At 65.4% G+C, this 26,287-nt stretch overlaps 1 protein-coding gene across 1 annotated transcript in view; it reads right to left on the bottom strand.

Moving 5' to 3' along the window:
* The window catches only part of Muc5b (mucin 5B, oligomeric mucus/gel-forming), a 50,331-nt gene that overhangs the window by 360 nt on the left and 23,684 nt on the right, over window positions 1-26,287 (bottom strand). Inside the window, 36 exon segments of the mRNA XM_042671525.1 lie at window positions 358-466; window positions 596-641; window positions 762-884; window positions 981-1,067; window positions 2,692-2,808; window positions 3,126-3,163; window positions 3,334-3,438; window positions 3,742-3,922; window positions 4,094-4,125; window positions 4,399-4,499; window positions 4,762-4,831; window positions 4,907-5,085; window positions 5,178-5,415; window positions 5,573-5,759; window positions 6,043-6,296; window positions 7,895-8,066; window positions 8,354-8,535; window positions 8,755-8,923; window positions 8,925-14,926; window positions 15,006-15,200; window positions 15,278-15,321; window positions 16,230-16,374; window positions 16,485-16,613; window positions 16,918-17,074; window positions 18,417-18,656; window positions 18,962-19,141; window positions 19,790-19,900; window positions 19,997-20,135; window positions 20,336-20,487; window positions 20,720-20,820; window positions 21,123-21,178; window positions 23,409-23,664; window positions 23,922-24,048; window positions 24,584-24,678; window positions 24,946-25,110; window positions 25,411-25,548. Of these exon segments, the coding sequence (XP_042527459.1) occupies window positions 358-466; window positions 596-641; window positions 762-884; window positions 981-1,067; window positions 2,692-2,808; window positions 3,126-3,163; window positions 3,334-3,438; window positions 3,742-3,922; window positions 4,094-4,125; window positions 4,399-4,499; window positions 4,762-4,831; window positions 4,907-5,085; window positions 5,178-5,415; window positions 5,573-5,759; window positions 6,043-6,296; window positions 7,895-8,066; window positions 8,354-8,535; window positions 8,755-8,923; window positions 8,925-14,926; window positions 15,006-15,200; window positions 15,278-15,321; window positions 16,230-16,374; window positions 16,485-16,613; window positions 16,918-17,074; window positions 18,417-18,656; window positions 18,962-19,141; window positions 19,790-19,900; window positions 19,997-20,135; window positions 20,336-20,487; window positions 20,720-20,820; window positions 21,123-21,178; window positions 23,409-23,664; window positions 23,922-24,048; window positions 24,584-24,678; window positions 24,946-25,110; window positions 25,411-25,548 (10,822 nt within the window).

The raw sequence follows: 26,287 nt of genomic DNA, 5'->3' as shown, positions 1-26,287 counted from the left end.
TCCTCTGACTAGCTAGCTCCTTTAGCTTGCTGCCTCTGGGCAGGCTCTACTCTGAGAACCTTCCTGAGCTCTTGGGATGGCCCGACTCCTCCTCCTGCCTCTTCTAGCCCAGGGCCCCAGCTTTCCTGCCGTCCTTCACAGTTGGCCTGGAGGCCCACAGAGGGCTCCAAGGCTACCTGTCCCATATGGCGGATCCTAGCTTGCCTCTAGTCTGGCTGGGAGGCTGGCCCTAGGCTTTGGTGCGGGGGTGCGGGCAGACACAGTGAAGTCCGGTCCCTCTTCCCATGGTAGGCGTGGCCTCCTGGCCTGGAAAGGGCCATCAGCCGGGGCCCTGGTGACTGAGTGTGGCCCACTCACTTGGACAGTCCAGGACAGGAGCCCTCGCAGAAGGTGACTTTCACCATGGCCTCGGTTGTGCAGCCCAGGTGCCGCAGGATGGTCATGTTGGTGTGGACTTGGCATGAGTCTGGGAAGAGGAGGCAGATGCAGAGACCCCATCCCTCACAGCCTCCCTCCTGCTGCCCTGGTTGGGTCCCACTGGCCCCCAGGGGGAGAGGTCTGGGCAGGGGCTGGCGGGAAGGCGGCCTCCACTTACTGTCCTCCTCACAGAAGTAGCAGCAGTTTTTCTTCCTGAGGATCCCCTGCAGGGTGGAGGACAGTGGGTGGGGGTTGGGGTACAGTTAGGACGTTGGGGGGTGGGTGGGGGACTCAGAGCATGACAGGGACGGGCCAGCCTGGGGCAGGGCCTCCCAGACACGCACCCTGCAGCTGGACACGTCGGGGCAGTGTGTGGGCTGCGGAGTCAGTACGTAGACGCCCCCCTCCTCCCGGCAGCGGTACTCCGTGCAGTTGTTCACCTGGCTGTTGACCCAAGTCTGGTTGGGCTGCAAAGCAAGGCGGAAGGGGTGCCCGGGAGGGGGTTAGTCCAGGGCTGAGCCTGTGGGGGGCCTTCTCCCCACCCCACCGCCCTCTCCTGTTACCTGCACCGGCCGGCCCTCCGGGGTGAGGCAGGCAGCCTGCACACACTCCCCACAGCACTGCCCCGGCATCCTGGAGTACTTGAAACCCTGTGGGAACCGGGAGACAGTCAGCCTCCACCCCGTCCATCAGTCAGTCAGCCTCCACCCCGTCCATCAGTCAGCCTCCACCCCGTCCATCAGTCAGCCAGCCTCCACCCCGTCCATCAGTCAGTCAGCCTCCACCCCGTCCATCAGTCAGCCTCCACCTGTCCATCAGTCAGCCTCCACCCGTCCATCAGTCAGCCTCCACCCCGTCCATCAGTCAGTCAGCCTCCACCCCGTCCATCAGTCAGTCAGCCTCCACCCTGTCCATCAGTCAGCCTCCACCTCGTCCATCAGTCAGCCTCCACCCTGTCCATCAGTCAGCCTCCACCCCGTCCATCAGTCAGCCAGCCTCCACCCCGTCCATCAGTCAGCCTCCACCCCATCCATCAGTCAGCCTCCACCCCGTCCATCAGTCAGCCTCCACCCCGTCCATCAGTCAGCCTCCACCCCGTCCATCAGTCAGCCAGCCTCCACCCCGTCCATCAGTCAGTCAGCCTCCACCCCGTCCATCAGTCAGCCAGCCTCCACCCCGTCCATCAGTCAGTCAGCCTCCACCCCGTCCATCAGTCAGTCAGCCTCCACCCCGTCCATCAGTCAGTCAGCCTCCACCCCGTCCATCAGTCAGTCAGGCTCCACCCCGTCCATCAGTCAGTCAGACTCCACCCCGTCCATCAGTCAGCCTCCACCCCGTCCATCAGTCAGCCTCCACCCCGTCCATCAGTCAGCCAGCCTCCACCCCGTCCATCAGTCAGTCAGCCTCCACCCCGTCCATCAGTCAGTCAGCTTCCACCCCGTCCATCAGTCAGCCTCTACCCCGTCCATCAGTCAGCCTCCACCCCGTCCATCAGTCAGCCAGCCTCCACCCCGTCCATCAGTCAGCCTCCACCCCGTCCATCAGTCAGCCAGCCTCCACCCCGTCCATCAGTCAGTCAGCCTCCACCCCGTCCATCAGTCAGTCAGCTTCCACCCCGTCCATCAGTCAGTCAGCCTCCACCCCGTCCATCAGTCAGTCAGCTTCCACCCCGTCCATCAGTCAGCCTCTACCCCATCCATCAGTCAGCCTCCACCCCGTCCATCAGTCAGCCAGCCTCCACCCCGTCCATCAGTCAGTCAGCCTCCACCCCGTCCATCAGTCAGTCAGCTTCCACCCCGTCCATCAGTCAGCCTCTACCCCATCCATCAGTCAGCCTCCACCCCGTCCATCAGTCAGCCAGCCTCCACCCCGTCCATCAGTCAGCCTCCACCCCGTCCATCAGTCAGCCTCCACCCCGTCCATCAGTCAGCCTCCACCCCGTCCATCAGTCAGTCAGCCTCCACCCTGTCCATCAGTCAGTCAGCCTCCACCCCGTCCATCAGTCAGCCTCCACCCCGTCCATCAGTCAGCCTCCACCCCGCCCAGCCACCCCGTCCATCTGTCCTCAGCAGGCCCTCCTGGTCCCCGCCCGGCATGCTGCACCCACACCCCACCTCCTGCGTCTTCTCTCTGTCCGCCGCTCCTCCTGTCCCCCCAGGCCTTCTTACCTTCCTGCTGATTTGGGGCAAACAAAGCCCAGACCCTGCCCCTCAGAGGCTGAGCAGGGCCCATGCTGCTGGCGGGTGCTGAGGGGGCTGCTCCCTGCAGGCTCACCTGAGGGCAGGTGGTGGAGCAGGCCTCCTTCTCGCACTGGACGGTCGGTGCCCGGATGTCCTCCGAGAGGCAGGTGCATGTGTAGCAAGGAGTGACTGCGGGGAACCGTGCCCCAACCTGCAGAGGGGGGGTGTGCGGAGCCACGGGGTGGCGCATGGGGGCGCACCGAGCCATGGGGGTCCCTCCTGGGGCCAGGCTGGCAGGGCCCGGTGTGAGCAGTGCCCCACCACATTCTGCTGCTGGGAGGCCCTGTAGCTCAGCACTCCGGCAGCAGGCTCAGGACGCAGCTGTGCAGCTCTGGTAGTAGAGGGGGCCGCCTGGACCCCACAGCCCCTTGCTGACCTGGCCTCCCTCCTGCCCCGCCGGACCCTGCTGGAGCCTGCCACCCTGCCCAGCCCTGTCCCCGCCCCCGCGTTGGCTGAGCCCTTACTTACTCCATAGACTGTGCCGTTGTACTCACACAGCTTAGGCTCTGGAAGAAGAGCGGGGGCGGGGGGGGGGGGGCGCTGCGTGTGGCTGGCCAGCAGTGGGGAGCTGTGCTCCTCCATCACGAACCCAGCAAGGTCCAGTCCAGGGCACCCGTGGTGCCCGGCCATGGCCCAGCCTGCCCCTCCCCTGCCCCTCCCCTCCCCACCCACTCACTGCAGGTGAAGCTGGGGCAGCAGCCACCTTCCTCCTGGACTCTGATCAGCTCCTGGCCAGGCCCACACACGGGTGGGCTCTGGGGACAGGTGGTCGTGTTGCAGACTGTGAAGAAATTTCCCCGTCAGGGTCCAGCCTGCCTGCCTGCCGCCACCTCACTCCTTCCCTGACAGTCTCGGAGGCTGGTAGGCCTCATGACCCTTCCGAGTTCCCCTCCAGATCCCTCACCAGCATTGCCAGATCTCCCCCTGAGCCCCCGGCTGGCCGGGAAATCGGCAGTTCTCAGTAGAAAGGCCTCAAGGCCTGTCCACAAGGGTGGCCAGCCCAGGTCATGCTGAGACACAGCCGCCTGTGCCCACTGGCAGTGCTGGTCTGCTCTGCCCCCTGACCCCGGCTGGTGGGGCTCACCGCACAGTGTCTCGGGGCAGCATGGGTTGTCAGCCTGGGGCCTGGTCAGGGTCACAAAGCCGGCCTGTCTGCACTGGAGGGGGAGGTCCCGGGGCTCGCAGGGCACGGCCTCACACTGCACCGTCACTGAGCTCGCCTCGCACTGGCATGTGTGGCAGTTGCTGACCCACCGTTCCCCTGGCTGGAGCAGAACAAGGAGCCAGGACTAGGCTCAGGGACAGAGTCCTCGGCCTTTCCAGCTCCACCCCTCTGCTGCCCAGGGGACGCAGGGGAGCCCACCCGGCAGAGCCGGCCACCCTTCTCCCCTCCCTCCCTCTGCTCAGATAGAGAAGGAGGAGGAAGAGCCACTCACGAGCTTGGGGAACCCGTCTGGTCCCACGCAGGCTGGAAGGAAAGGGGGAGTCGCTGGTGATGTCACAGGCTGGGGCTGGCACAGAGGGCCACAGGCCGAGGGGACTGTGCCCTAGGCCGCGCTGCCCGAGACCCCGGGCCAGAGCCCCTGTCTTCCCACCAGGATGGCACAGATGCCCCCTGGGAGGTTTGGGGGCATCGGGCCAGGGAGATGGGGCTGGGGTAGGACCACTGAGGGTCCAGCACAGTGCAGTGGGCTTGTAAGGGGACAGGGGACATGTCTAGCTGTGGGTGGGCAGCGCTTACGGCACTCAGACACACAGATGTCCATGCTAGAGCTGAAGAGGACCTGACCCTCGGGGCAGAAGCAGCCTTCAACCAGCCCCCGGTTCTCGGAGCTCTGGGTCCTGAAGGGTAAGAACACAGAGGACTCTGACCCTGTGGCCAGGTGGCAGCCTGAGGCAGCCCACATATTGCCATCAGGGGTTGGGGTGGGCCAGGTGTCCTGTCTTTCCTGGGCTCTGTCTGAAAGGGGCGTTGGAGCTTGGAGGCAGGGCTGGGGGGTCCAGGGAGTCTGGGGGTGCAGGCGTGTATAGGACTTCAGCTCAGACACCTGACCCATCCTGTCTTCCAGCTCCGCTCACACCTTCCGCACCAGCTGGCACCTACCTGGAGTTGCAGGACTGGGGCTGCAGGGGGCCACATGACTTGTACACCTTGGACGGAGGGCAGGAGAAGTCTGTGGGCACAGGGACAGCGATCATGAGCTGCTGCATGGGCCCGGAGGCTGGGGTCCTGGGCCACCCCGGCTCACCGCACTGCCCGCCGGTGGCATTGCGCCAGTCCACGCATGCCCCCCGGGCACGGCAGAGCCCTGCGTAGGCCTCCAGGTTCTGGCAGAGCGCCTCGGGGTTGCTGGTCTGGCAGCTCTCGTGCACACAGGTGCTAACGAAGGCACCAGGTGGGATGAGTCTGTGGCACTTGGCAAAGACCCTGCGGCGGGGTTGGGAGTGGTCAGTGGCCAGCGGGGAGCCTGGCTCTCACGGCCGCCGCCCGCGCCCACTGCGCCCAGGCCAGTGACTCACTTGCTCAGCATCACCTCACAGAGGTTTTTGAGAGGGCACGGGATAGAGGTGAGTGCGTTGGACACGGTGGGCATGAGGCTGGTGGGTGTGGGGCTGGTGCTTGGGGCCGGGCTGGACTGTACAGAGCAGTTTTGACTAATCCCAGGCAGCAGCCAGGCCCGGGCCATGTCCTGGCAGCTGGGGGCCATGGTGCCGTCTGGCCGGCGGCAGTCATCTCTCCGGTCGTTGGTGCAGGTTCCTGGGGGCGGTGGGGTCCGTCAGTCCCTCATGCGCCCCCCCTCCCCGTTCCCTCCCCGTCGATGGAGCACAGGGGCAGCTCCGGCCTGGAGAGGAGCAGGTAGCAGCCCGAGGGGCCCAGGGAGGAGGGCGGCTGGGGCGGGACCAGGCCCACTCACCGCACTGGCCCTCTGTGTTGTGGTTGAAGTGGCTGTAGGACAGCCGGATGTGGAAGATGCGGCCGTCAAAGGAGATGGTGGCGCCGATGGTGGGAATGTCGATGCTCATTGTGGAGGTTCCGGTCAGGGACACACTCACACCATCCTTGGTGAAGCTCCTGCTCAGCCTCGTTTGGTTAAACAGGATCTGGGGTTGCCCGTGGGGACCCATCGTCAGAGCAGGGCCAGGCAGCAGCGGGGACTGACTGACACAGGCCCGGGGTCCCATGCTCGGCTGTTCAGGGGTGCTCTTCCTTGGCCGCCCATCCCCAGCCTCCATGGCTCCCCTGGGGACTGCCTCTGGCACAAGATCCTGGTCTCTGGGGGCACCTAGCCTCTGCCCTGGTCACCACCACACCTAGGCCCTCAGTTTGCAACTTGGCCCCCGGGCCTCTGTGCTGGAAAGGCTGCAGACCGCCGTACACACTCACCAGGCCCTCCTCCTTCCTGCCGACCGTGGCCGTGGTGGTGAGGATGATCTCTGTGGATCCGAGGTTCACTTGGAGGGCCCGGGGACAGTGGGCGCTGGTGGCTACCCCGCAGTAGTGGTTGTGAATGATGACGCTCAGGTTCCCCCACTGAGGGCGGATCTCGCGCATGAGTAGGTAGGCGCAGTTGTCCAGGAAGGAGTAGGAGGTGCCGTCAAACGTCCTGTAGTGTGATTTCCCCCAGCCACTGCAGGAGCCTGAGGAACACAGCAGGCTGAGGCCTCCCCCTGGGGCTGTGCAGGCCCCGCCCCCACCCTGCCCCAGCCCTAAAATGGTGCACCTGAGCAGGTGAGGGGCGCAGGGTCTCCAAGTGGGACCAGCCAGGATTACCTAGGTGGACCCTGCATCCAGCGGCCGTGTCCTTTTAGACAAAGGAGCGGCCACGCAAACGCAGATGCACAGATGGGAGCCCCAGGCCGGAGAAGGCAAGGAGGTGCCCCCTGGACCCCAGATGGCCCCCGTGTCAGAGTTCAGCCTCTGGGATGGGAGAGCATGTCTGTGTTTTAAAACCTGGATTGGATCATTCCCCGTCCTTGGTACTCAATAATAGAAAACAGACACAGAATCCCAGACTCCACCCTACGGACACTGCCTGCACCCTTGCCTTGCTCACCTATGCTGTGCCCATTGTCCAGCCCTCCCCCGGGACTTGGGGCCTGCAGGCCAGAAGAGTGGGTACGTGTGCTGCTTGAGGCCACAAGAGCTACTGGCCTCCAGACAACCCCCCCCACTCCCATGTCCTGCCTGCACCCCGTGACCTGCCTGTACCCGACCCCGTGTTCCACCTGCACCCCGTGACCTGCCTGTACCCCACCCCGTGTTCCACCTATACCTTGTGTTCTATCTGAACCTCGTGTCCTGTTTGCACCCCCGTGTCCTGTCCTGTCCACACCCCCGTGTCCTGTCCTGTCTGCGCCCCCGTGTCCTGTCCGCACCCCCATGTCCTGTCTGCGCCCCCGTGTCCTGTCCTGTCTGCACCCCCGTGTCCTGTCCTGTCTGCACCCCCGTGTCCTGTCCTGTCCACACCCCCGTGTCCTGTCTTGTCTGCACCCCCGTGTCCTGTCCTGTCTGCACCCCCGTGTCCTGTCCACACCCCCGTGTCCTGTCTGCACCCCCGTGTCCTGTCCTGTCTGCACCCCCGTGTCCTGTCCTGTCTGCACCCCCGTGTCCTGTCCTGTCCACACCCCCGTGTCCTGTCCTGTCTGCACCCCCGTGTCCTGTCCTGTCCACACCCCCGTGTCCTGTCCTGTCTGCGCCCCCGTGTCCTGTCCTGTCCACACCCCCGTGTCCTGTCTGCACCCTCGTGTCCTGTCCACACCCCCATGTCCTGTCCTGTCTGCACCCCCGTGTCCTGTCTGCACCCCCGTGTCCTGTCCGCACCCCCGTGTCCTGTCTGCGCCCCCGTGTCCTGTCCTGTCTGCACCCCCGTGTCCTGTCCTGTCTGCACCCCCGTGTCCTGTCTGCACCCCCGTGTCCTGTCCTGTCTGCACCCCCGTGTCCTGTCTGCACCCCCGTGTCCTGTCCTGTCCGCACCCCCGTGTCCTGTCTGCACCCCCGTGTCCTGTCTGCACCCCCATGTCGTGTCCTGTCTGCACCCCCGTGTCCTGTCCTGTCTGCACCCCCGTGTCCTGTCCTGTCTGCACCCCCGTGTCCTGTCCTGTCTGCACCCCCGTGTCCTGTCTGCACCCCCGTGTCCTGTCCTGTCTGCACCCCCGTGTCCTGTCCTGTCTGCACCCCCGTGTCCTGTCCTGTTTGCACCCCCTCCACATGCAGCCCGCATCCCGTGACTGCTCACACTCGCATTCGTAGTGGAAGCGGCAGGGCTGGTCCTGGTCCCACACTTGGACGGGCAGGTACTCGTTCACACAGGTGATGTTGGCTACGGGCTCCGGCTTCAGGAGGATGATCTGGTTGTCGCCCTCACACCTGGCCACCGTGCAGTTGTCCAGGGTCCAGGTCTCGTTCACCTGGGGCAGGGACACACAAGGTGCTGACTTGGGAGCTTGTGGGGTCCCAGCTCCCTCCCCTCCCCACCTGCTGTCTGAGGTCCCTAGGCCCCTGAGCCCCAAAGAGCAGCCAGTTTGTAGTGAGCGGGACACAGATCCCACATGCCGGCCACAGACTGCAGCGAGCAGGGAAGGGGGCTTTGGTGCTGGCTCTGGTGCTGGTCCCAGCTCACACCAAATGGTAGTCCTGGCCAGAGGCCAGGCCCTGTGTCACATCTGAGAGAGGTGAAGGGTTGGGGGGAGACTACCTGTCGAGGAGGGACAGCGTTGTCACAGCCAGGAAGGATCGTTTGTGGGAGTGTAGGCTTGGAGGACATGGGTGGTGAGGAGGAGGGGCAGCTGTCCTGGTAGCGGTCAATGCCACAGTGCTGGTTGCAGATGGCATAGAAGTGGCAGCCAGCTCTGTCGGTCTTATTGTAGATGACTTCCCCTGAAAAATAGAGACCCGTAAGAGGCCAGTCACACCTCAGCTGTCCATGCATAAGACCAAGGGAAAAGCCAGGATGGAGGGGAGGCCATGGGGTAGAGAGGTGTTGGCTAGGGACAGAGGGGTGGAGAGTGGCCAGCAGGGAGCAGCTTCTATCTCTGAAGGCAGACAGACCCAGCTTGATAAGGACACAAGAAGAGGCACACAGTCCCCGCCACTCACCAGGTGAGAGGAGCTGTCCGAATGCACGGCAGAAACAGGGTGGACTGGGGAATGTGGTGGATCTGAGGGTGCTGATGCCCGAGGGAGAGGCAGTAGACACACTGAAACTTGGCAGGCTGTGGGGGGTCACCGTTGGGGGGAGGGTGCTCCCCAGGGTAAAGGAGGGGGGTGACAGTGGGGTGAGTAGATGTAGGCAAGACAGTTCTGCTGGTCAGCCCTGGGGGGACGTGAGTGGACACTGCTGTGGAGGAGCGGCTTGTGGATGAGGTGGCTGTGGTGGTCAGCCCTGGGGGTGCGTGAGTGGACACTGCTGTGGAGGAGTGGCCTGTGGTTGATGCAGTGGCTGTGGGTGAGGTGGCCGTGGTGGTCAGCCCTGGGGGTGCGTGAGTGGACCCTGGTGTGGAGGAGGGGCCTGTGGGTGAGGTGGCCGTGGTGGTCAGCCCTGGGGGTGCGTGAGTGGACCCTGGTGTGGAGGAGGGGCCTGTGGTTGATGCAGTGGCTGTGGGTGAGGTGGCCGTGGTGGTCAGCCCTGGGGGGACATGAGTGGACCCTGGTGTGGAGGAGGGGCCTGTGGGTGAGGTGGCCGTGGTGGTCAGCCCTGGGGGTGCGTGAGTGGACCCTGGTGTGGAGGAGGGGCCTGTGGGTGAAGTGGCCGTGGTGGTCAGCCCTGGGGGTGCGTGAGTGGACCCTGGTGTGGAGGAGGGGCCTGTGGGTGAGGTGGCCGTGGTGGTCAGCCCTGGGGGTGCGTGAGTGGACCCTGGTGTGGAGGAGGGGCCTGTGGGTGAAGTGGCCGTGGTGGTCAGCCCTGGGGGTGCGTGAGTGGACCCTGGTGTGGAGGAGGGGCCTGTGGGTGAGGTGGCCGTGGTGGTCAGCCCTGGGGGTGAGCGAGTGGACCCTGGTGTGGAGGAGGGGCCTGTGGTGGCTCCTGTGGCTGTGGGTGAGGTGGCCATGGTGGTCAGCCCTGGGGGTGCGTGAGTGGACCCTGGTGTGGAGGAGGGGCCTGTGGGTGAGGTGGCCGTGGTGGTCAGCCCTGGGGGTGCGTGAGTGGACCCTGGTGTGGAGGAGGGGCCTGTGGGTGAAGTGGCCGTGGTGGTCAGCCCTGGGGGTGCGTGAGTGGACCCTGGTGTGGAGGAGGGGCCTGTGGTGGCTCCTGTGGCTGTGGGTGAGGTGGCCGTGGTGGTCAGCCCTGGGGGTGAGCGAGTGGACCCTGGTGTGGAGGAGGGGCCTGTGGTGGCTCCTGTGGCTGTGGGTGAGGTGGCCGTGGTGGTCAGCCCTGGGGGTGCGTGAGTGGACCCTGGTGTGGAGGAGGGGCCTGTGGTGGCTCCTGTGGCTGTGGGTGAGGTGGCCGTGGTGGTCAGCCTTGGGGGTGCGTGAGTGGACCCTGGTGTGGAGGAGGGGCCTGTGGTGGCTCCTGTGGCTGTGGGTGAGGTGGCCGTGGTGGTCAGCCTTGGGGGTGCGTGAGTGGACCCTGGTGTGGAGGAGGGGCCTGTGGGTGAGGTGGCCGTGGTGGTCAGCCCTGGGGGTGAGCGAGGGGACCCTGGCACAGGGGAGGAAGCCGCCGTGGATCCGGTGGTCGTGGCCACGGTGTCGCAGTGGCTGTAGTCTCCACAGCACAGCACGCGCACGTGGTAGTTGTGGCAGTACTTCAGGCGGCCCGGCTGCTCCAGGTTTCTGCACACCAGCCCCACGCGCACGTCGCATTTCACCACCTGGTCCAGGGCCTCCAGGGGTTGGTCTGGCTCCTTCTCCGAGCGGCACTGGATGTCCTGTGGCTGCTCACAGAAGACGTGCCCGGCCGTGCGGAGGACGGAGAGTGTCTCAAAGTCCCCGCCGTTGGCCCCCGGAGTGGGGTAGTCCTCATCCATCCAGTCTGTCCAGGTGCACCGGGGTCTGCAAGCCGTGGACCCTGCTGTGGAGGCTGAAGGGGTCGCTGTGGGGCCAGCAGTCGGCACGGGCGACGTCCGGGTCTTTGGATGTGCTGTAGTGAGTTCAGTGGTGGCATTTCCGGGGGCAGGGACTGACCCGCTGGTCCTGGGGTTAGCAGAGGTACCGGAGGTGGCCCACCCTGTGATGGTGGTGGTTCTGGAGGGCTTGGATGTGGTCTGAGGGGTGGATGTGGATGGGCTTGTGACCTGGGAAGTGTTTGTGACTATGGCTGAGGATGTCAGGGTAGTGGGCCTTGAGTGGGGACTGGTGGGGGACAGTGAGATCCCTTGGGAGGTGGCCGTGGTGGTCATCCCTGGGGGTAAGCGAGTGGACCCTGGTGTGGAGGAGGGGCCTGTGGGTGAGGTGGCCGTGGTGGTCAGCCCTGGGGGTACGTGAGTGGACCCTGGTGTGGAGGAGGGACCTGTGGGTGAGGTGGCCGTGGTGGTCAGCCCTGGGGGTGCATGAGTGGACCCTGTTGTGGAGGAGGGGCCTGTGGTAGCTCCTGTGGCTGTGGGTGAGGTGGCCGTGGTGGTCAGCCCTGGGGGTATGTGAGTGGACCCTGGTGTGGAGGAGGGGCCTGTGGGTGAGGTGGCCGTGGTGGTCAGCCCTGGGGGGACATGAGTGGACCCTGGTGTGGAGGAAGGGCCTGTGGTGGTTCCTGTAGCTGTGGGTGAGGTGGCCATGGTGGTCAGCCCTGGGGGTGCGTGAGTGGACCCTGGTGTGGAGGAGGGGCCTGTGGTGGCTCCTGTGGCTGTGGGTGAGGTGGCCGTGGTGGTCAGCCCTGGGGGTGCGTGAGTGGACCCTGGTGTGGAGGAGGGGCCTGTGGGTGAGGTGGCCGTGGTGGTCAGCCCTGGGGGTGCGTGAGTGGACCCTGGTGTGGAGGAGGGGCCTGTGGGTGAGGTGGCCGTGGTGGTCAGCCCTGGGGGTGAGCGAGGGGACCCTGGCACAGGGGAGGAAGCCGCCGTGGATCCGGTGGTCGTGGCCGCGGTGTCGCAGTGGCTGTAGTCTCCACAGCACAGCACGCGCACGTGGTAGTTGTGGCAGTACTTCAGGCGGCCCGGCTGCTCCAGGTTTCTGCACACCAGCCCCACGCGCACGTCGCATTTTACCACCTGGTCCAGGGCCTCCAGGGGTTGGTCTGGCTCCCTCTCCGAGCGGCACTGGATGTCCTGTGGCTGCTCACAGAAGACGTGCCCGGCCGTGCGGAGGACGGAGAGTGTCTCAAAGTCCCCGCCGTTGGCCCCCGGAGTGGGGTAGTCCTCATCCATCCAGTCTGTCCAGGTGCACCGGGGTCTGCAAGCCGTGGACCCTGCTGTGGAGGCTGAAGGGGTCGCTGTGGGGCCAGCAGTCGGCACGGGCGACGTCCGGGTCTTTGGATGTGCTGTAGTGAGTTCAGTGGTGGCATTTCCGGGGGCAGGGACTGACCCGCTGGTCCTGGGGTTAGCAGAGGTACCAGAGGTGGCCCACCCTGTGATGGTGGTGGTTCTGGAGGGCTTGGATGTGGTCTGAGGGGTGGATGTGGATGGGCTTGTGACCTGGGAAGTGTTTGTGACTATGGCTGAGGATGTCAGGGTAGTGGGCCTTGAGTGGGGACTGGTGGGGGACAGTGAGATCCCTTGGGAGGTGGCCGTGGTGGTCAGCCCTGGGGGTATGTGAGTGGACCCTGGTGTGGAGGAGGGACCTGTGGGTGAGGTGGCCGTGGTGGTCAGCCCTGGGGGTACGTGAGTGGACCCTGGTGTGGAGGAGGGGCCTGTGGGTGAGGTGGCCGTCGTGGTCAGCCCTGGGGGTGCGTGAGTGGACCCTGGTGTAGAGGAGAGGGTGGTGGTTGATCCCATGGCTGTGGTCAGGGGGCTGGAAGGGAGCCTGGCCTGAGACGTGGGGCTGCTGGCGGAGGACCCTTGGGTGGGCAGGGTGTGGGAGGTGCGCTGGCCTGCCGTCGGTGGGATGCTGGGCAGGGAGGACTTGGAATTTGTGGTCGGAGTCCCTGATGTTGGGGTGTGGCTGACGGTGGAGGCTGGGAGGGTCGTGGCACTGGGCAGCCTCTGGGGGGTCCTGGGAGAAGTCCCGGGGTGGAAGGGGCTTGTTGGGGTTGGGACCAGGGTTGAGGGCCCGCGGGCTGTGGCTGTGGCTGTGGCCGTGGCTGAGTGCCCCGTGCTGGGGGACCCCGGCCCCGGGGAGGCGGTGCCGCAGGGCCCGCTGTCTTCGCAGCAGAGCACGCGGATGTGGTAGTTGAGACAGGTCTGGCCTGCAGGCTGCTTGCTGTTCCGGCAGATGAGCCCGTAGTCCACGTTGCAGAGCACCACCTGGCCGAGCTGCTGGAGGGACGTGTTGGGGAAGAGGACCGCCTCACACTGGATGGCCGTGGGGTTCGTGCACAGCTTCACCCCCGAGGTCATGATACGGTAGTAGGTTTCGATGTCACCCCCAAAGCGTCCTGGCTGGGGCTGGTCTGAGTCCAGCCAGTCCGTCCAGGCGCACTTAGGCCTGCAGGCTGTGGGCTCTGTTCCTGTGGTGGCGGCAGGGCTGGTGGCGGCGGTGAGGGTGGGGGCGGTGGTGGTGGGGGCGGTGGTGGTGGGGGCGGTGGGCGGGGCGGCGCTCGGACAGTGGCTGTAATCATCACAGCACAGCACCCGCACATTGTAGTTGAAGCACATGTGGAACTCCCCCTTCTGGTCCTTGTTCCTGCAGATCAGCCCCTCCTTCAGGCTGCAGGTCAGCACCTGCCCGATGCTGTCGATGCTCACCGCGGGGTAGTTCTCTGCCCGGCATTCTATCTTCTCCGGAGCTTCGCACAGCTTGCCGCCCGCAGCCCGGATGTTTTCGTAGGTCTCCATGTCCCCACGCTCCACTCCTGAGGTCGGGAAGTCCACATCAAACCATTCCGTCCAGTTGCACCTGGGCGGGCAGGGGGTCGGGCCTCGGCTGGCGGTGACCCCAGCCGTGGTGCCTGGTGGCCTGTGCGTCCTCGGTCTGTCGGTTTCTGCTTGGGAAGTGGACAGCTGGCTCGTGTGGGTGGTCCGTGGCGGGCTCGTGGCCAGAGTCTCTGTGGAGATGGTGCTAGCCGTGCCCGTGAGTCCTCCTGTGGGAGAGCTGGCCGTGGACGCTGCTGTGGCGGTGGGTGTGGTCTTGGCCGGTGTGGATGTGGGAGGCGTCGACGTGGCCCCTCCTGAGCTGGGGGTTTTCGTGGACCCTCGAGAAGCTGTGGCTTGTTCTGTGGTGGCTGTGACCTGTGTGTGTCTGGGAGATACCGGTGACATGCTGGCTGTCCCCGTGGTACTGGCTAGGGAAGTCCCAGTCACCACCGGGCTGCTGGTGGGCTGTGGCCTTGGGGAGGGGGTCCAGGTGGCCGTGGCTGGCGGTGTGGTGGTGGCGGGCGCCTGGCAGTGGCTGCGGCTGCAGCACAGCACGCGGATCATGTAGTTGTAGCACATGGGGAAGGGGCCCTCCTGCTCCTGGTTGCGGCACACCAGGCCGGAGCGGACGTCACAGTGCACCCGCTGACCCAGCCTGTCCAGGCTCCAGCCGGGGAAGTTCTGGGCCTGGCACTGGATGTCCTGCGGCTGCTCACAGAGCTCGGCCCCCGTGGCCCGGATCCTGTCGAACGTCTCAGTGTCTCCCCCGGCGAGCTCGGATTTGGGGTAATCCGTGTCAAACCACCCCGTCCACTGACAGCGGGGCTGGCAGGTGGTGGAGCCCGAGGTCACGGTGCTGCTGCCCAGGTGGGTGGGTACCACAGTCGGGGTGCCAGGGGCCGGTGCAGGCCCGGAGCTGAGTGAGGTCCCCAGGATGGCTGTGGTCGGGGCGGGACCGGGCAGGGAGGCGGGGGTGGTGGTGCCCGTGGTGCGGGTGGACAGGGAGGTCTCCGTGGTGGCCCCAGATGGAGAGGGGGAGGGGCTGCCGCTCGGGGCTGGGGAGGCGCCACACGGCGTGAGCTCGCAGCACAGGACCCGCAGCTCGTAATCGTGGCAGAGCGGGGGGCTCTGCTCCCTGTTGAGGCACAGCAGTCCCTGGGCCGGGTCGCAGGTCACCTTCTGACCCAGCTCCTGCAGGGGCGTGTCGGGGAACTGCACCGCGCGGCACTGGATGTCTGCAGGGGCCTGGCACACCGGGTGTCCACTTTGCCTCAGGTTCAGGAACGTTTCGAAGTCCCCGCCCGCCATGCTGGGCTCTGGGTGGCTCCCGTCCAGCCAGGCGGACCAGCGGCACGCCTTGCGAACACACACGGTGGATGGAGTAGGAGCTGAGCCTGCATGGAAGGCAGGAGAGGGTCCACTGAGCCTCCCCTGGCCTGGCCGCGCCCGGGGACCGGCTTCCGGTGCACTCACCCTTGGCGGGAGGGGCCGAGGTGGTGGTAAAGGTGAAAGGCGTGGTGGATGGACTCATAGCACACACTGAGGTCCTCCGGATTATCGTTCCGTTTTCCCCGCAGGTGGCCGCCAGGCAGGCGCCCAGGCCGTCTGTGGTGTTGTAGATGGTGTCCCCGTAACCGTAGGTGCGGTTCTCGTAGGTGCAGTGACAGGCTGGGGGGCGGTGGGCATCAGCTCACTCACCTGAGCCCCCAGCCCCACCCCAGCCCTCACCCGGGACCACTCCTCACCTGAGAGGCTGTAAGCACACTGGAGGCCCGCAGTGGTGCAGCGGCTGGGGGTGGGGGGAGCGGTGAGGTCCTGGAAGGCAGGCCCCATCTCCCCATCCCGCCCCTCTTCGCTCTCCCCTCCCCTCCCCTCCCCCATCTGCCTCTCACCAGGTCTGGCAGTTCTCTGCATTGGGGACCTGCATGTCCCTCCCCTCCCCTCCCCTCCCCTCCCCCATCTGCCTCTCACCAGGTCTGGCAGTTCTCTGCAGTGGGGACCTGCATGTCCCTCCCCTCCCCTCCCCTCCCCTCCCCCATCTGCCTCTCACCAGGTCTGGCAGTTCTCTGCAGTGGGGACCTGCATGTCCCTCCCCTCCCCTCCCCTCCCCTCCCCTCCCCCATCTGCCTCTCACCAGGTCTGGCAGTTCTCTGCAGTGGGGACCTGCATGTCCCTCCCCTCCCCTCCCCTCCCCTCCCCCATCTGCCTCTCACCAGGTCTGGCAGTTCTCTGCAGTGGGGACCTGCATGTCCCTCCCCTCCCCTCCCCTCCCCTCCCCCATCTGCCTCTCACCAGGTCTGGCAGTTCTCTGCAGTGGGGACCTGCATGTCCCTCCCCTCCCCTCCCCTCCCCTCCCCCATCTGCCTCTCACCAGGTCTGGCAGTTCTCTGCAGTGGGGACCTGCATGTCCCTCCCCTCCCCTCCCCTCCCCTCCCCTCCCCCATCTGCCTCTCACCAGGTCTGGCAGTTCTCTGCAGTGGGGACCTGCATGTCCCTCCCCTCCCCTCCCCTCCCCTCCCCCATCTGCCTCTCACCAGGTCTGGCAGTTCTCTGCAGTGGGGACCTGCATGTCCCTCCCCTCCCCTCCCCTCCCCTCCCCTCCCCCATCTGCCTCTCACCAGGTCTGGCAGTTCTCTGCAGTGGGGACCTGCATGTCCCTCCCCTCCCCTCCTCTCCCCTCCCCCATCTGCCTCTCACCAGGTCTGGCAGTTCTCTGCAGTGGGGACCTGCATGTCGATGTCATAGTAATTTTCTTTCTCATCATAGCAGCCGCACTGGGCCACACACTTCATCTGGTCCTCACTGAAGAAGGGCTGGCTGTCGGGGCACTCTGGGTAGCAGCCTGGGGGCGGGGTAGGGGGCTCGCTGGTCCTCCACCCTCTCTGACAGGTCCGGGGCTCCTCTATCCCCCTCCGCCCAGCAGAGCCAGCCCAGGGCTGGCAGACGCCTTACCCTCCATGCCGGGCAGGTCAAGCAGACACTTGCCGCTGGGGTTCCGGCAGGTCTTCAGGCAGGGGGCCCCGCAGGGCTGGTAGTGCCACTCACACTGCCCATGGGGGTTGTAGTAGTCGCAGAACAGAGCTGGGCAAGAGGGCGGAGGCTAAGCGGGCGCCCGCCAGGCCTCCTTGTGAGTGCCCAGGGCCAGCCCACCCTCGGTTCAGAGCGCCCACCAAGCCCCCTTCCCTCAGCACCCAGGACATCGCCACCTCAGGCGCAGGTCCCGGGCCAGGCCGGGCCTCGCCAGCCCCGAAGCTCTGCACCGAGCTGTGTGCGTGCACCGTTGAGGTGCGTGCCCCTAGGCGTGCGCACACGCGTGTCATGGACGTGTATGTGCACGCCTGCTGCCTGGTTCCGCGTTCAGCACCACGGACAGAGCCCCACTCACGGCAGACGTCGGGCGTCCTCCAGGACACGCACACGCCCACGTCGTGGCAGGCCTGGGCGTAGGCCGCCACGGCGGTGCACAGACACTCGCAGTCTCCCCCCGAGTCGCACGCACACGCGTCGCTCACGCAGGCCTCGTAGTACTTGGTGGAGTCGATCTGGAGCAGAAGGGCCGAGGCGCCACTCAGGGAAGAGCCACAGCCAGCCAGGCGCCAGAACCAGCCCTGAGCAGCCGCAGGCAGCCTCCACCCCAGTGACCTCAGATATCCCGGGTCTGTGAGGTGCTTTCTGGGGGATCCCGAACGGGAGCCCCTCCCAGCCCACCTCTCCAGGCACCTTCTCCTGCCCTCCCACGCACCTGCACCTACAGCCCTCAGATCCTTTTAGTATATGAGGATGTGGCCCACAGGTTCCAGGCCCGCCCAGGACATCACCCCTGCCCTGCGCCCCTAGCCTGGCCCTCTGCCCTTGTGCCCTGGCTTGCTCTGCTCGGCAGGCTGGCCTGTCCTTCCTCTGCGTATAGGGATGACACCTTCCTCACACTGATGCTCTCTGGCCCCTGCTCAGGCTGCTCTGCACAGAGCCCCACTCTGGCCACCCCACTGCCTTGTTTCCTGAAGTTGAGCTATGCAAGAACACTCTATTTTCTGTTCTCCGGGGATGGGTTGGAGCCCAGAACCTTCCGGGCTCCTCAGGAAGCTCCAGGTGACGGTGGGGGGCAGGAGCCGTGCCCGGCCTTGCTTCGCTTCCGACCGGCACATCCTTGCTGTGCGTGGCCGGCCCCTGTGCCCTCAGGAGAGCCCGGCCGTAAGGCCCAAGCCAAGCAGGAGGCCAATAGGGCTGTGCGGGCTGCCTGTTTGTACTGTGAGGATGAAGGTGCTGCAGGGTGGCTGCCCGGCTGGGGCACGAGCTGTGGGTGCGAGGGGCACTCTGTCCCCGTGTGGAGCAGTGGCTGCCACGCCCTGGGCAGCCACTCCCCCTCATCACCACCACCGCCTGACTTAGGGATTTGTGTCGCTAGGTAGGCACACCAGTGTTGGTTAGAAACCGCAGGATGGATTTTAGAAGTCCCTAGTGAAGGCCGATCACCCTGTCCTCCTGGGGAGCCCGGGTGGCCTTCCCATCCGTGCTGCTGACTGGGCAGGCCTGGCACTGTGAACAGGGAGCCACTGGTGGGGGCTGGGACAGCAGTGATGTCCCATGCCTGGGACCCAGGGACCTGTCCCGTGAGAGATCCAGCCCATGTAATCCAGCCTGTGTTGTGCCCAGCCTGGCCCTGCTGGACTCCCATGAGAAGGAGACAACCAAAGACCCTGCAAGCCCCTGTCCCCTGCGGGCCCCTGTCCCCTGCGGACCCCTGTCCCCTGCGGGCCCCTGTCCCCTGCGGGCCCCTGTCCCCTGCAGACCCCTGTCCCCTGCAGACCCCTGTCCCCCTGCGGGCCCCTGTCCCCCTGCGGGCCCCTCCCACCCAGCCCAAGCCCAGGTCTCCCTAGGTCCCACCTGAGGGTGACAGGCAGCGAAGGTCTTGCTGTTGATGATGCTGCACTGCTTCTGGGCCCAGGACTTGCGGTAAGGGTTGGCAGTGCAGGGGTCCTTGGGCACCAGGGCATCGGGGCAGGACGGGGAGAACTTCCAGCTGTTGCCGAACTCCAGGGCGTCTCCCACCACAGACTGACTCCGCGTGGTGAAGTCGTTGATGGCGTTGTCATCGAAGTTCCCGCACAGGCCGCAGACCCTGCCCTGCAGCCCATGGAGAACACACAGCCCAGATGGGACAGGCCTGGCCGGGGGCAGGGCCACAGGGCAGCCAGGGAGTCCCTCTGGGCACGGGGGGTGCGATGTGAAGTGGGTCCTGGGGCAGACGGCTGGAGAGCACCTGCTCCCTTAAATCTCCCTGCCAGAGGCGGGGGGGGGGGGGGGGGGGACCCGAGGCATCAGCCTCGCCTCTCTAGTTAGAGCCTTTGCAACCGAGGCCCAGCCCGAGGCAGCAGACTCCACCCCAGCAGGACCTGCCTGGGCGCGGGGGCCCCACCAGCTGTGCGCACCTTGTAATGCTGCTTCAGTCGGATGAACACACTGGTCTTCCGGTCCCAGGACACAACCAGCCCACCGCGTGTCTCAATGACCAGGAAGATGCCCATGTAGCGGATCTTGTAAGGCAGGGTCCCGCCGGACCCCCTGTGTACCATCTGGACGCGCCCCTCATGGAGGAGCAGCTCGTGGCTCTGTGGGTGGAGGGATAAGGGGCGGCGGCTGCAGGGACTGAGAGGGCCGAGGGGCTCACCGTGAGGCCGGGACTCAGGACAGGCCCCTGAACTCGGCGACTCACAGCGAGCCCGGCCAGAGGCCAGGGAAGGCCGTGGCGATCACACCGCCATCACCCACAGCCGCCCTCCTCAGCCCCTCCCGCCAGGAGCTCTGCTTTCTGCCTTGTGTGAACTCTGGTCTACCTTCCGTGAGAGTGGGGTCCGGGTGTGTGGGGTGAACCTGTCTGCCCCATGAAAGCCACGTTACGAGCCTTGGAAGGGCTGGGATGTAACCTGTGGCCGAGCCCGTGCCCAGAATCCATAAGGCTCTGGGTGCCATCCAGCACAGCAATGCTCACACAAACTTCTTGTCTAAAAACAAAGGCCTCTGTAGACAATGAAGAATTTTGGACTGGATCATCCTAAACTGCCTGGATAGCCTTCAATCCAATATGGTGCCCTTTTATATGACAGAGGCGAATACACAGACAGGGTGGAAGGCTATGAGAAGACGAAGGCAGAGGTTGGAGCCCCAGCCGGCCTCCGTGTCAGCCTCCAGGCCTCAGGTGAGGCGGGCCTGTGGTTTGGTGTGGTTTGGCGTGGTGCCTCTGGCTGGGTGCACCTCACCTCTAGGAAGACCTTGATGGCCTTGGAGCAGGTGGTCCCCGTGGTCCCGCAGGGGACGTTCTCCGTGACGATGCGGAAGGTCCCGTTGGTGCTGACACCCCCGCAGTAGTCCTGTGATGGGAGGAGAGGAAGCGTCGGTCACGGGCACCACGGAGGCTCCGTGCGGGGTGGACTGCCCGGTGCCGTGGGGCAGCCCAAGCCACGCACCTGGGCCAGGACATACTCGCAGCTGCCCTGGAAGCTGTAGCGCTCCCCGTCAAACGTGATGAAGTGGCCGTCCCCGTAGGCCACGCAGGTGCCCAGGCAGGGCCGGTCCGTGCATGCCCATCGCCGGTTCTTGCAGGTGCTGTGGGGTGGGGAGGGGGGCTGCTCACCGCGCCCAGCTCTGAGCCAGTGTGCTGCCCACAGCCCAGCCAGGGCAGGGCTTGTGTGGACAGGCAGGCAGTCACCTCAAACTCCAGACCCAAGTCTCGTCCAGGCTCTAGCCCTGCCGTGCCGGTGCCAGCTGAGGCCCTCCCGCCCTGCCTCCCGTGGCCCGGCACCCACCAGGTGTTGCAGTCTGCCCGGATTGTCTCCCCAGGTCTGTAGGTGGCCTCGTTGTGCACACACGGACAGTCTTCCTCGGCAATGCAGCCCCCGTGTCCGTCTGCCACCAGCCCCTGCGGGCACACGCAGCCCGAGACACAGTGTGTGCTGAACTGTGGGCATAGGCAGCCTGGTCAGGGACAGGAGCGTGGCCTGCTCACCCATCTCTCCTGGGGTCCTGGGACTTGAGGCAAGTGCACACTTCCCACCTGGTAGTGGCCAGGCAGGGGTCACATGGGGAGTGGGGCATCGAGGCCAAAGCCGTGGCCACCTAGTGGGGGCGGGGGTATCCGGGGCCATCCCAGCGCCCCTCCCGGTGGCTCAGGTCCTGCCAGCGATACTCACGCAGTCAACGTCCAGCGTGCGGCAGCTCCTGAGGCACTCGGCCCCGGGGGTGCCCGCCGTGACCTTGTTGCAGTCCAGGTGCACCATGGGTGCCACACAGCCTGGAGGGGCAGAGTTCATGAGAGGGGCTGGCGGGAGAGGCAGCCACGCCCCCGCTGCGTCTGCTGACCCCATTGTGCTTTGGGGTTCTGATCAGAGTGTCCAGGCTGCCTCAGACCTGTCCCACGGAGCCAGGATGCACAACCCAAGGTACTGTGGCCACACTAGACAGAAGCCAGTGGCCTTTCCCTGCAGCATCTTGGCACGGTGTCCGTGGCAGGAGCCCGGGGCGCGGCTGGGCTGGGACAGGAGGAGCCCGGGGCGCGGCTGGGCTGGGCGGGCTGGGACAGGGCAAGTGTGTTACCTGTGTTCTCCTGCAGTGTGGCTCCCAGGCAGTTCAGCTTCCCATTCGTGCACGAGCTACAAGAGAAGACAAGCCACCTGGTCTGAACTCCAGGCCCCTACCTGGCCACCCTGGGCTGGCTTAGACCGCCTCAGGCTGCACCATCTCCTCTCAGGACTCGGACGGTGCCTGCTGCTAGGCAGCCGTCACTAGGATGGGCGAGAAGGCAGCTGCACACAGCCCCAGGCCTGTGCTATAGATTGTCCCTCTGATGTCCCCCAATGTCCTTGGTGCTAGTCTTGGTCTGCAGTCTCCTGGGAGGAGGTAGACCTATAAGAGGTGTGGCCTGTGGGGAGGAGGTGAGGTCATGGGCTGTGGGGAGGAGGTGAGGTCATGGGCTGTGGGGAGGAGGTGAGGTCATGGGCTGTAGGGAGGAGGTGAGGTCATGGGCTGTGGGGAGGAGGTGAGGTCATGGTCATGGGCTGTGGCCTGTGGGGAGGAGGTGAGGTCATGGTCATGGGCTGTGGGGAGGAGGTGAGGTCATGGTCATGGGCTGTGGGGAGGAGGTGAGGTCATGGTCATGGGCTGTGGGGAGGAGGTGAGGTCATGGGCTGTGGGGAGGAGGTGAGGTCATGGACTGTAGGGAGGAGGTGAGGTCATGGGCTGTGGGGAGGAGGTGAGGTCATGGTCATGGGCTGTGGGGAGGAGGTGAGGTCATGGGCTGTGGGGAGGAGGTGAGGTCATGGGCTGTGGGGAGGAGGTGAGGTCATGGTCATGGGCTGTGGGGAGGAGGTGAGGTCATGGGCTGTGGGGAGGAGGTGAGGTCATGGTCATGGGCTGTGGCCTGTGGGGAGGAGGTGAGGTGGGCACATGCTTTGGTGGGGTCCTAAGAGCTAGACCCCGCTTGATCTCCTCATAACCGCAGAGCACATTGCAGCATCAGGGCAGGGAGGCAGTGGCTGTGGACTGGACCCTCGGGCCTGGGAACCCAGGTAAACCCTTCCTCCTCTACTGACTGTCTGCAGTTTGTCGTTATAGAAAGGAAGGCTGGCAGAGGGTGTGACCCTTCCAGTCCTTGCTGACCCTCTCCCCCCCCGGCCCCTTTGGGGGCCCAGGACCCTTGAACAACAACTCCCAGGCCTCTTTGTATGGGTCTGGCAAGTGTCCTTCACCTCAGTGCATATGTATCTGTGTCTGTGTGTGCATGCATCTGTGTCAGTGTATGGATGTGCATGTGTGCACGCATCTGTGTCAGTATATGGATGTGTGTGTGTGCATGCATCTGTGTCAGTATATGGATATGTGTATGTGCATGTGTATTTTTGCATGGGTGCGCATAGGTGTGTGTGCATGTATATGCATGTGTGCATATGTATTATGTATATGTGAGTGTGTATGGACATGGGTGTATATGTGTATGTGTGATTGTGTGTGCATGAGTGTGCATGAATGCATGTGCATATGTGCATGTATGTGTGTACGCAAGTGCATGTGTGTATGTGTGTGCATGTGTGTCTATGCACGTGAGCGTGTCTGTGATTGTGCATTGTATGTGCGCATGGGTGTGTGTGCACATGTGTGCGCATGTGCACATGTCAGATACAGCTTCTGGGTGTTGAGATGCTGAGGCCCACCCGCAGGGTGTGAGTGCTGGCAGCTGGCCTGCACCAGTCCCTGGCCTCCATACCGTGTGTGTGTGTGTATGTGTGTGCGCACGTGTCAGATGCAGCTTCTGGGTGTTGAGATGCTGAGGCCCACCCGCAGGGTGTGAGTGCTGGCAGCTGGCCTGCACCAGTCCCTGGCCTCCATACCGTGTGTGTGTGTGTATGTGTGTGCGCACGTGTCAGATGCAGCTTCTGGGTGTTGAGATGCTGAGGCCCACCCGCAGGGTGTGAGTGCTGGCAGCTGGCCTGCACCAGTCCCTGGCCTCCATACCGTGTGTGTGTGTGTATGTGTGTGCGCACGTGTCAGATGCAGCTTCTGGGTGTTGAGATGCTGAGGCCCACCCGCAGGGTGTGAGTGCTGGCAGCTGGCCTGCACCAGTCCCTGGCCTCCATACCGTGTGTGTGTGTGTATGTGTGTGCGCACGTGTCAGATGCAGCTTCTGGGTGTTGAGATGCTGAGGCCCACCCGCAGGGTGTGAGTGCTGGCAGCTGGCCTGCACCAGTCCCTGGCCTCCATACCGTGTGTGTGTGTGTATGTGTGTGCGCACGTGTCAGATGCAGCTTCTGGGTGTTGAGATGCTGAGGCCCACCCGCAGGGTGTGAGTGCCGGCAGCTGGCCTGCACCAGTCCCTGGCCTCCTTACCACATGACGCTGTTGTCCTGCACGACCTCTCCGGGAGCCACCACGGTGCCTCTGAAGTAGCAGGGACACTCCTGGGCGGGCACGCAGGCGCCCCTGTCATTCAGGAAGGTGCCGTTGGGGCACGTGCAGCCGTCCACGGGCACGAAGGAGACGCCGCAGGTGGCGTCGGCCTCGCTCAGGGCGCGGCAGGTGGGCTGGCAGGTGTCCACCACGTACGCGTAGCTCTGCGACTTGGGGCAGCTGCTCATATACTTGGCTGTGGAAGGCAAGAGTGGGGACAGAGTGGTCTGTGGCCAGCAAAACTGGCCCAGCCCTTCCCCCACCAGCCCCAGACTCGGGGTCCCTGCAGGGGCATGATGGGCTTGTGGGGTTCTCAGGAGGTCAGGATGGAAAAACGAAAGCCCCTACCTATGACGGGACCCCTGGCTGCCCCTCTCCCACCTCCCCTGACCCGGTGCCCGTCCCTGCACCTCCCCCGACCCCGGCACAGAGCCCCGGCAGGCAGGCGCTCACCACAGACATCCTTCCTCCAGCCGCTGAGCAGCACGCCCTGGGCCGCACAGGCTCGCACGTAGGAGGACAGGGCCGCGCACATGCAATCCTCGCTCCTCTCACAGTTGCACGTGTCGAACATGCAGTTCTGGGGGCGCAGGTCGGGGCATCAGGGACCCCTCTGGTCCCTTGGGGCCCCTCAGCACCCACACCTTCTCCCACCAGCATCAGCTGAGTCCGAGGCTCACGGCCCTGCAAATGGAGGCTTGGAGAGGAGGCTCTGGCCACCAGGAGAGAGCGGAGGCCAGGCCTGCGCACAGGGGACCAGGGAGCTGGAAGGCTCAAAGGAGGGGAGGCCAGGAGGGTCTCCTGGAGACGGAGGGCCCGCCCCACACTCGTGAGAGGGGTGCCACACTGGGGGCGCTCCCCCCCCCCACATCTACACATATGTGGGGCGTGGGTGAGACCCTTGCAGGTAGCCTTGAGCTCAAGTTGGCTGAGATCCTCAGAAGCGGGGAAATGGACGGGTCGTGGATGGCAGCAAGGACCCTCCCACGGCCTCCAGGACTTTGTTTTTAGTTGCGATTCTCCATTAGCTTCCCCAGAAACCCTGGGCCAGGCAGCGGGGGGTGGGGGGGGGGCTCCAGGGCTTCCCTGCCTCCCCCATGGCCACAGCCTCTCACCGAGTGGAAGGGTACGGGGCTGACGGTGGAGTGGCAGGCCGAGAACACGCCCCTGGGGTCCGTCAGCAGTGAGCACCAGTGCTGGGCGTAGTTTTCTGGGGGACAGGTGGAATGTAGGGTACCACCCTCTCCTGCCTCTTGGAGCCTGCTTCCCTCCTCCTCCCTCCCCTTATCCCTCATGTCCCCTCCCTCCCCCTCCCTCCCCTCCCTCCCCTCCCTCACCTTATCCCTTGTGCTCCCCTCCCCCCTTGCCCCCTTGAGCACTCCTGTGTACATGGAGTCTCCCCCCTCCTCGCCCCCAAGGCCCTCATGACTAGGGTCAGGCAGGGCTGTGCAGCAGCCAAGGGCCACAGGAAGGCTACCGTTCTCCACGCTGAGCGAGCAGGGGTCCTCGAAGACGTTCTTGGAGTTGGGGCAGGTTGCCTGGGTCTTCCAGGTGTTGGCAAAGGCAGCACCCGTCCCCTCCACCACCCCGCTGAGGGCCGTGAAGTCGTCTGCCTGGTTCTGGTTGAAGTTCCCACACAGGCCTGGGAGCCAGGTGTGGCGGGAGGGGGGGGGGGAGAGGGGGGGATTGGGGAGGGGATCAGCCGGGTCAAACCCGGCCGTCCCCTGGGCCTGCAGGCTCTGCTGGAGGGCACAGAGCCTCTTCCCCAGGTTGGCGACCCGCAGACCAGCCATCGCCAGGCTGTGCTGAGTCAGCCGGCAGCTGCCCTGTGTGTGCTGGGGGCTCCTGGGGCCAGGGCGCCTCCACGTTCCCACCCCTCTGGTGCTAGGGCTTGGTGGGGCCTCACTTCCCGGCCTCCCCAGAGCCCCCCCAAGGGCCTCACCGCACATCTGGCCTTGGTGGGAGGGGTCCAGTCTGACAAACACCTGCATGAGGGGCACCAGCTGCACCTGCAGCTGCAGACCCAGGTGCGTCTGCACCACGATGAAGAAGGAGGAGGGGCTGAGGATGGTGATGTTGGCTGTGGGGGGAGCGGAGTCAGGTGAGCCAGAGCCCGCGGGCCACACAGCGCGGGGCTGACTGGCTAACCCCCCCCCCCCCCCCCCCAGAGCTGGCGGGCCACACAGCGTGGGGCTGACTGGCTAACCCCCCCCAGAGCTGGTGGGCCACACAGCGCGGGGCTGACTGGCTAACCCCGCCCAGAGCTGGCGTCCCACACAGCGCGGGGCTGACTGGCTAACCCCCCCCCCAGAGCTGGTGGGCCACACAGCGCGGGGCTGACTGGCTAACCCCCCCCCAGAGCTGGTGGGCCACACAGCGCGGGGCTGACTGGCTAACCCCCCCCAGAGCTGGTGGGCCACACAGCGCGGGGCTGACTGGCTAACCCCCCCCCCCCCCAGAGCTGGTGGGCCACACAGCGCGGGGCTGACTGGCTAACCCCCCCCAGAGCTGGTGGGCCACACAGCGCAGGGCTGACTGGCTAACCCCCCCCAGAGCTGGTGGGCCACACAGCGCGGGGCTGACTGGCTAACCCCCCCCCTCAGAGCTGGTGGGCCACACAGCGCGGGGCTGACTGGCTAACCCCCCCCCCCAGAGCTGGTGGGCCACACAGCGCGGGGCTGACTGGCTAACCCCCCCCAGAGCTGGTGGGCCACACAGCGCAGGGCTGACTGGCTAACCCCCCCCAGAGCTGGTGGGCCACACAGCGCGGGGCTGACTGGCTAACCCCCCCCAGAGCTGGTGGGCCACACAGCGCGGGG

This window comes from Dipodomys spectabilis, unplaced genomic scaffold, assembly GCF_019054845.1.
Source record: "Dipodomys spectabilis isolate Male_0828 unplaced genomic scaffold, ASM1905484v1 ptg000639l, whole genome shotgun sequence".
NCBI classification, from domain to species: domain Eukaryota; kingdom Metazoa; phylum Chordata; class Mammalia; order Rodentia; family Heteromyidae; genus Dipodomys; species Dipodomys spectabilis.
The sequence above is the reverse complement of the archived record's forward strand: the minus strand, read 5'-3'. Positions and strand labels throughout refer to the sequence as shown.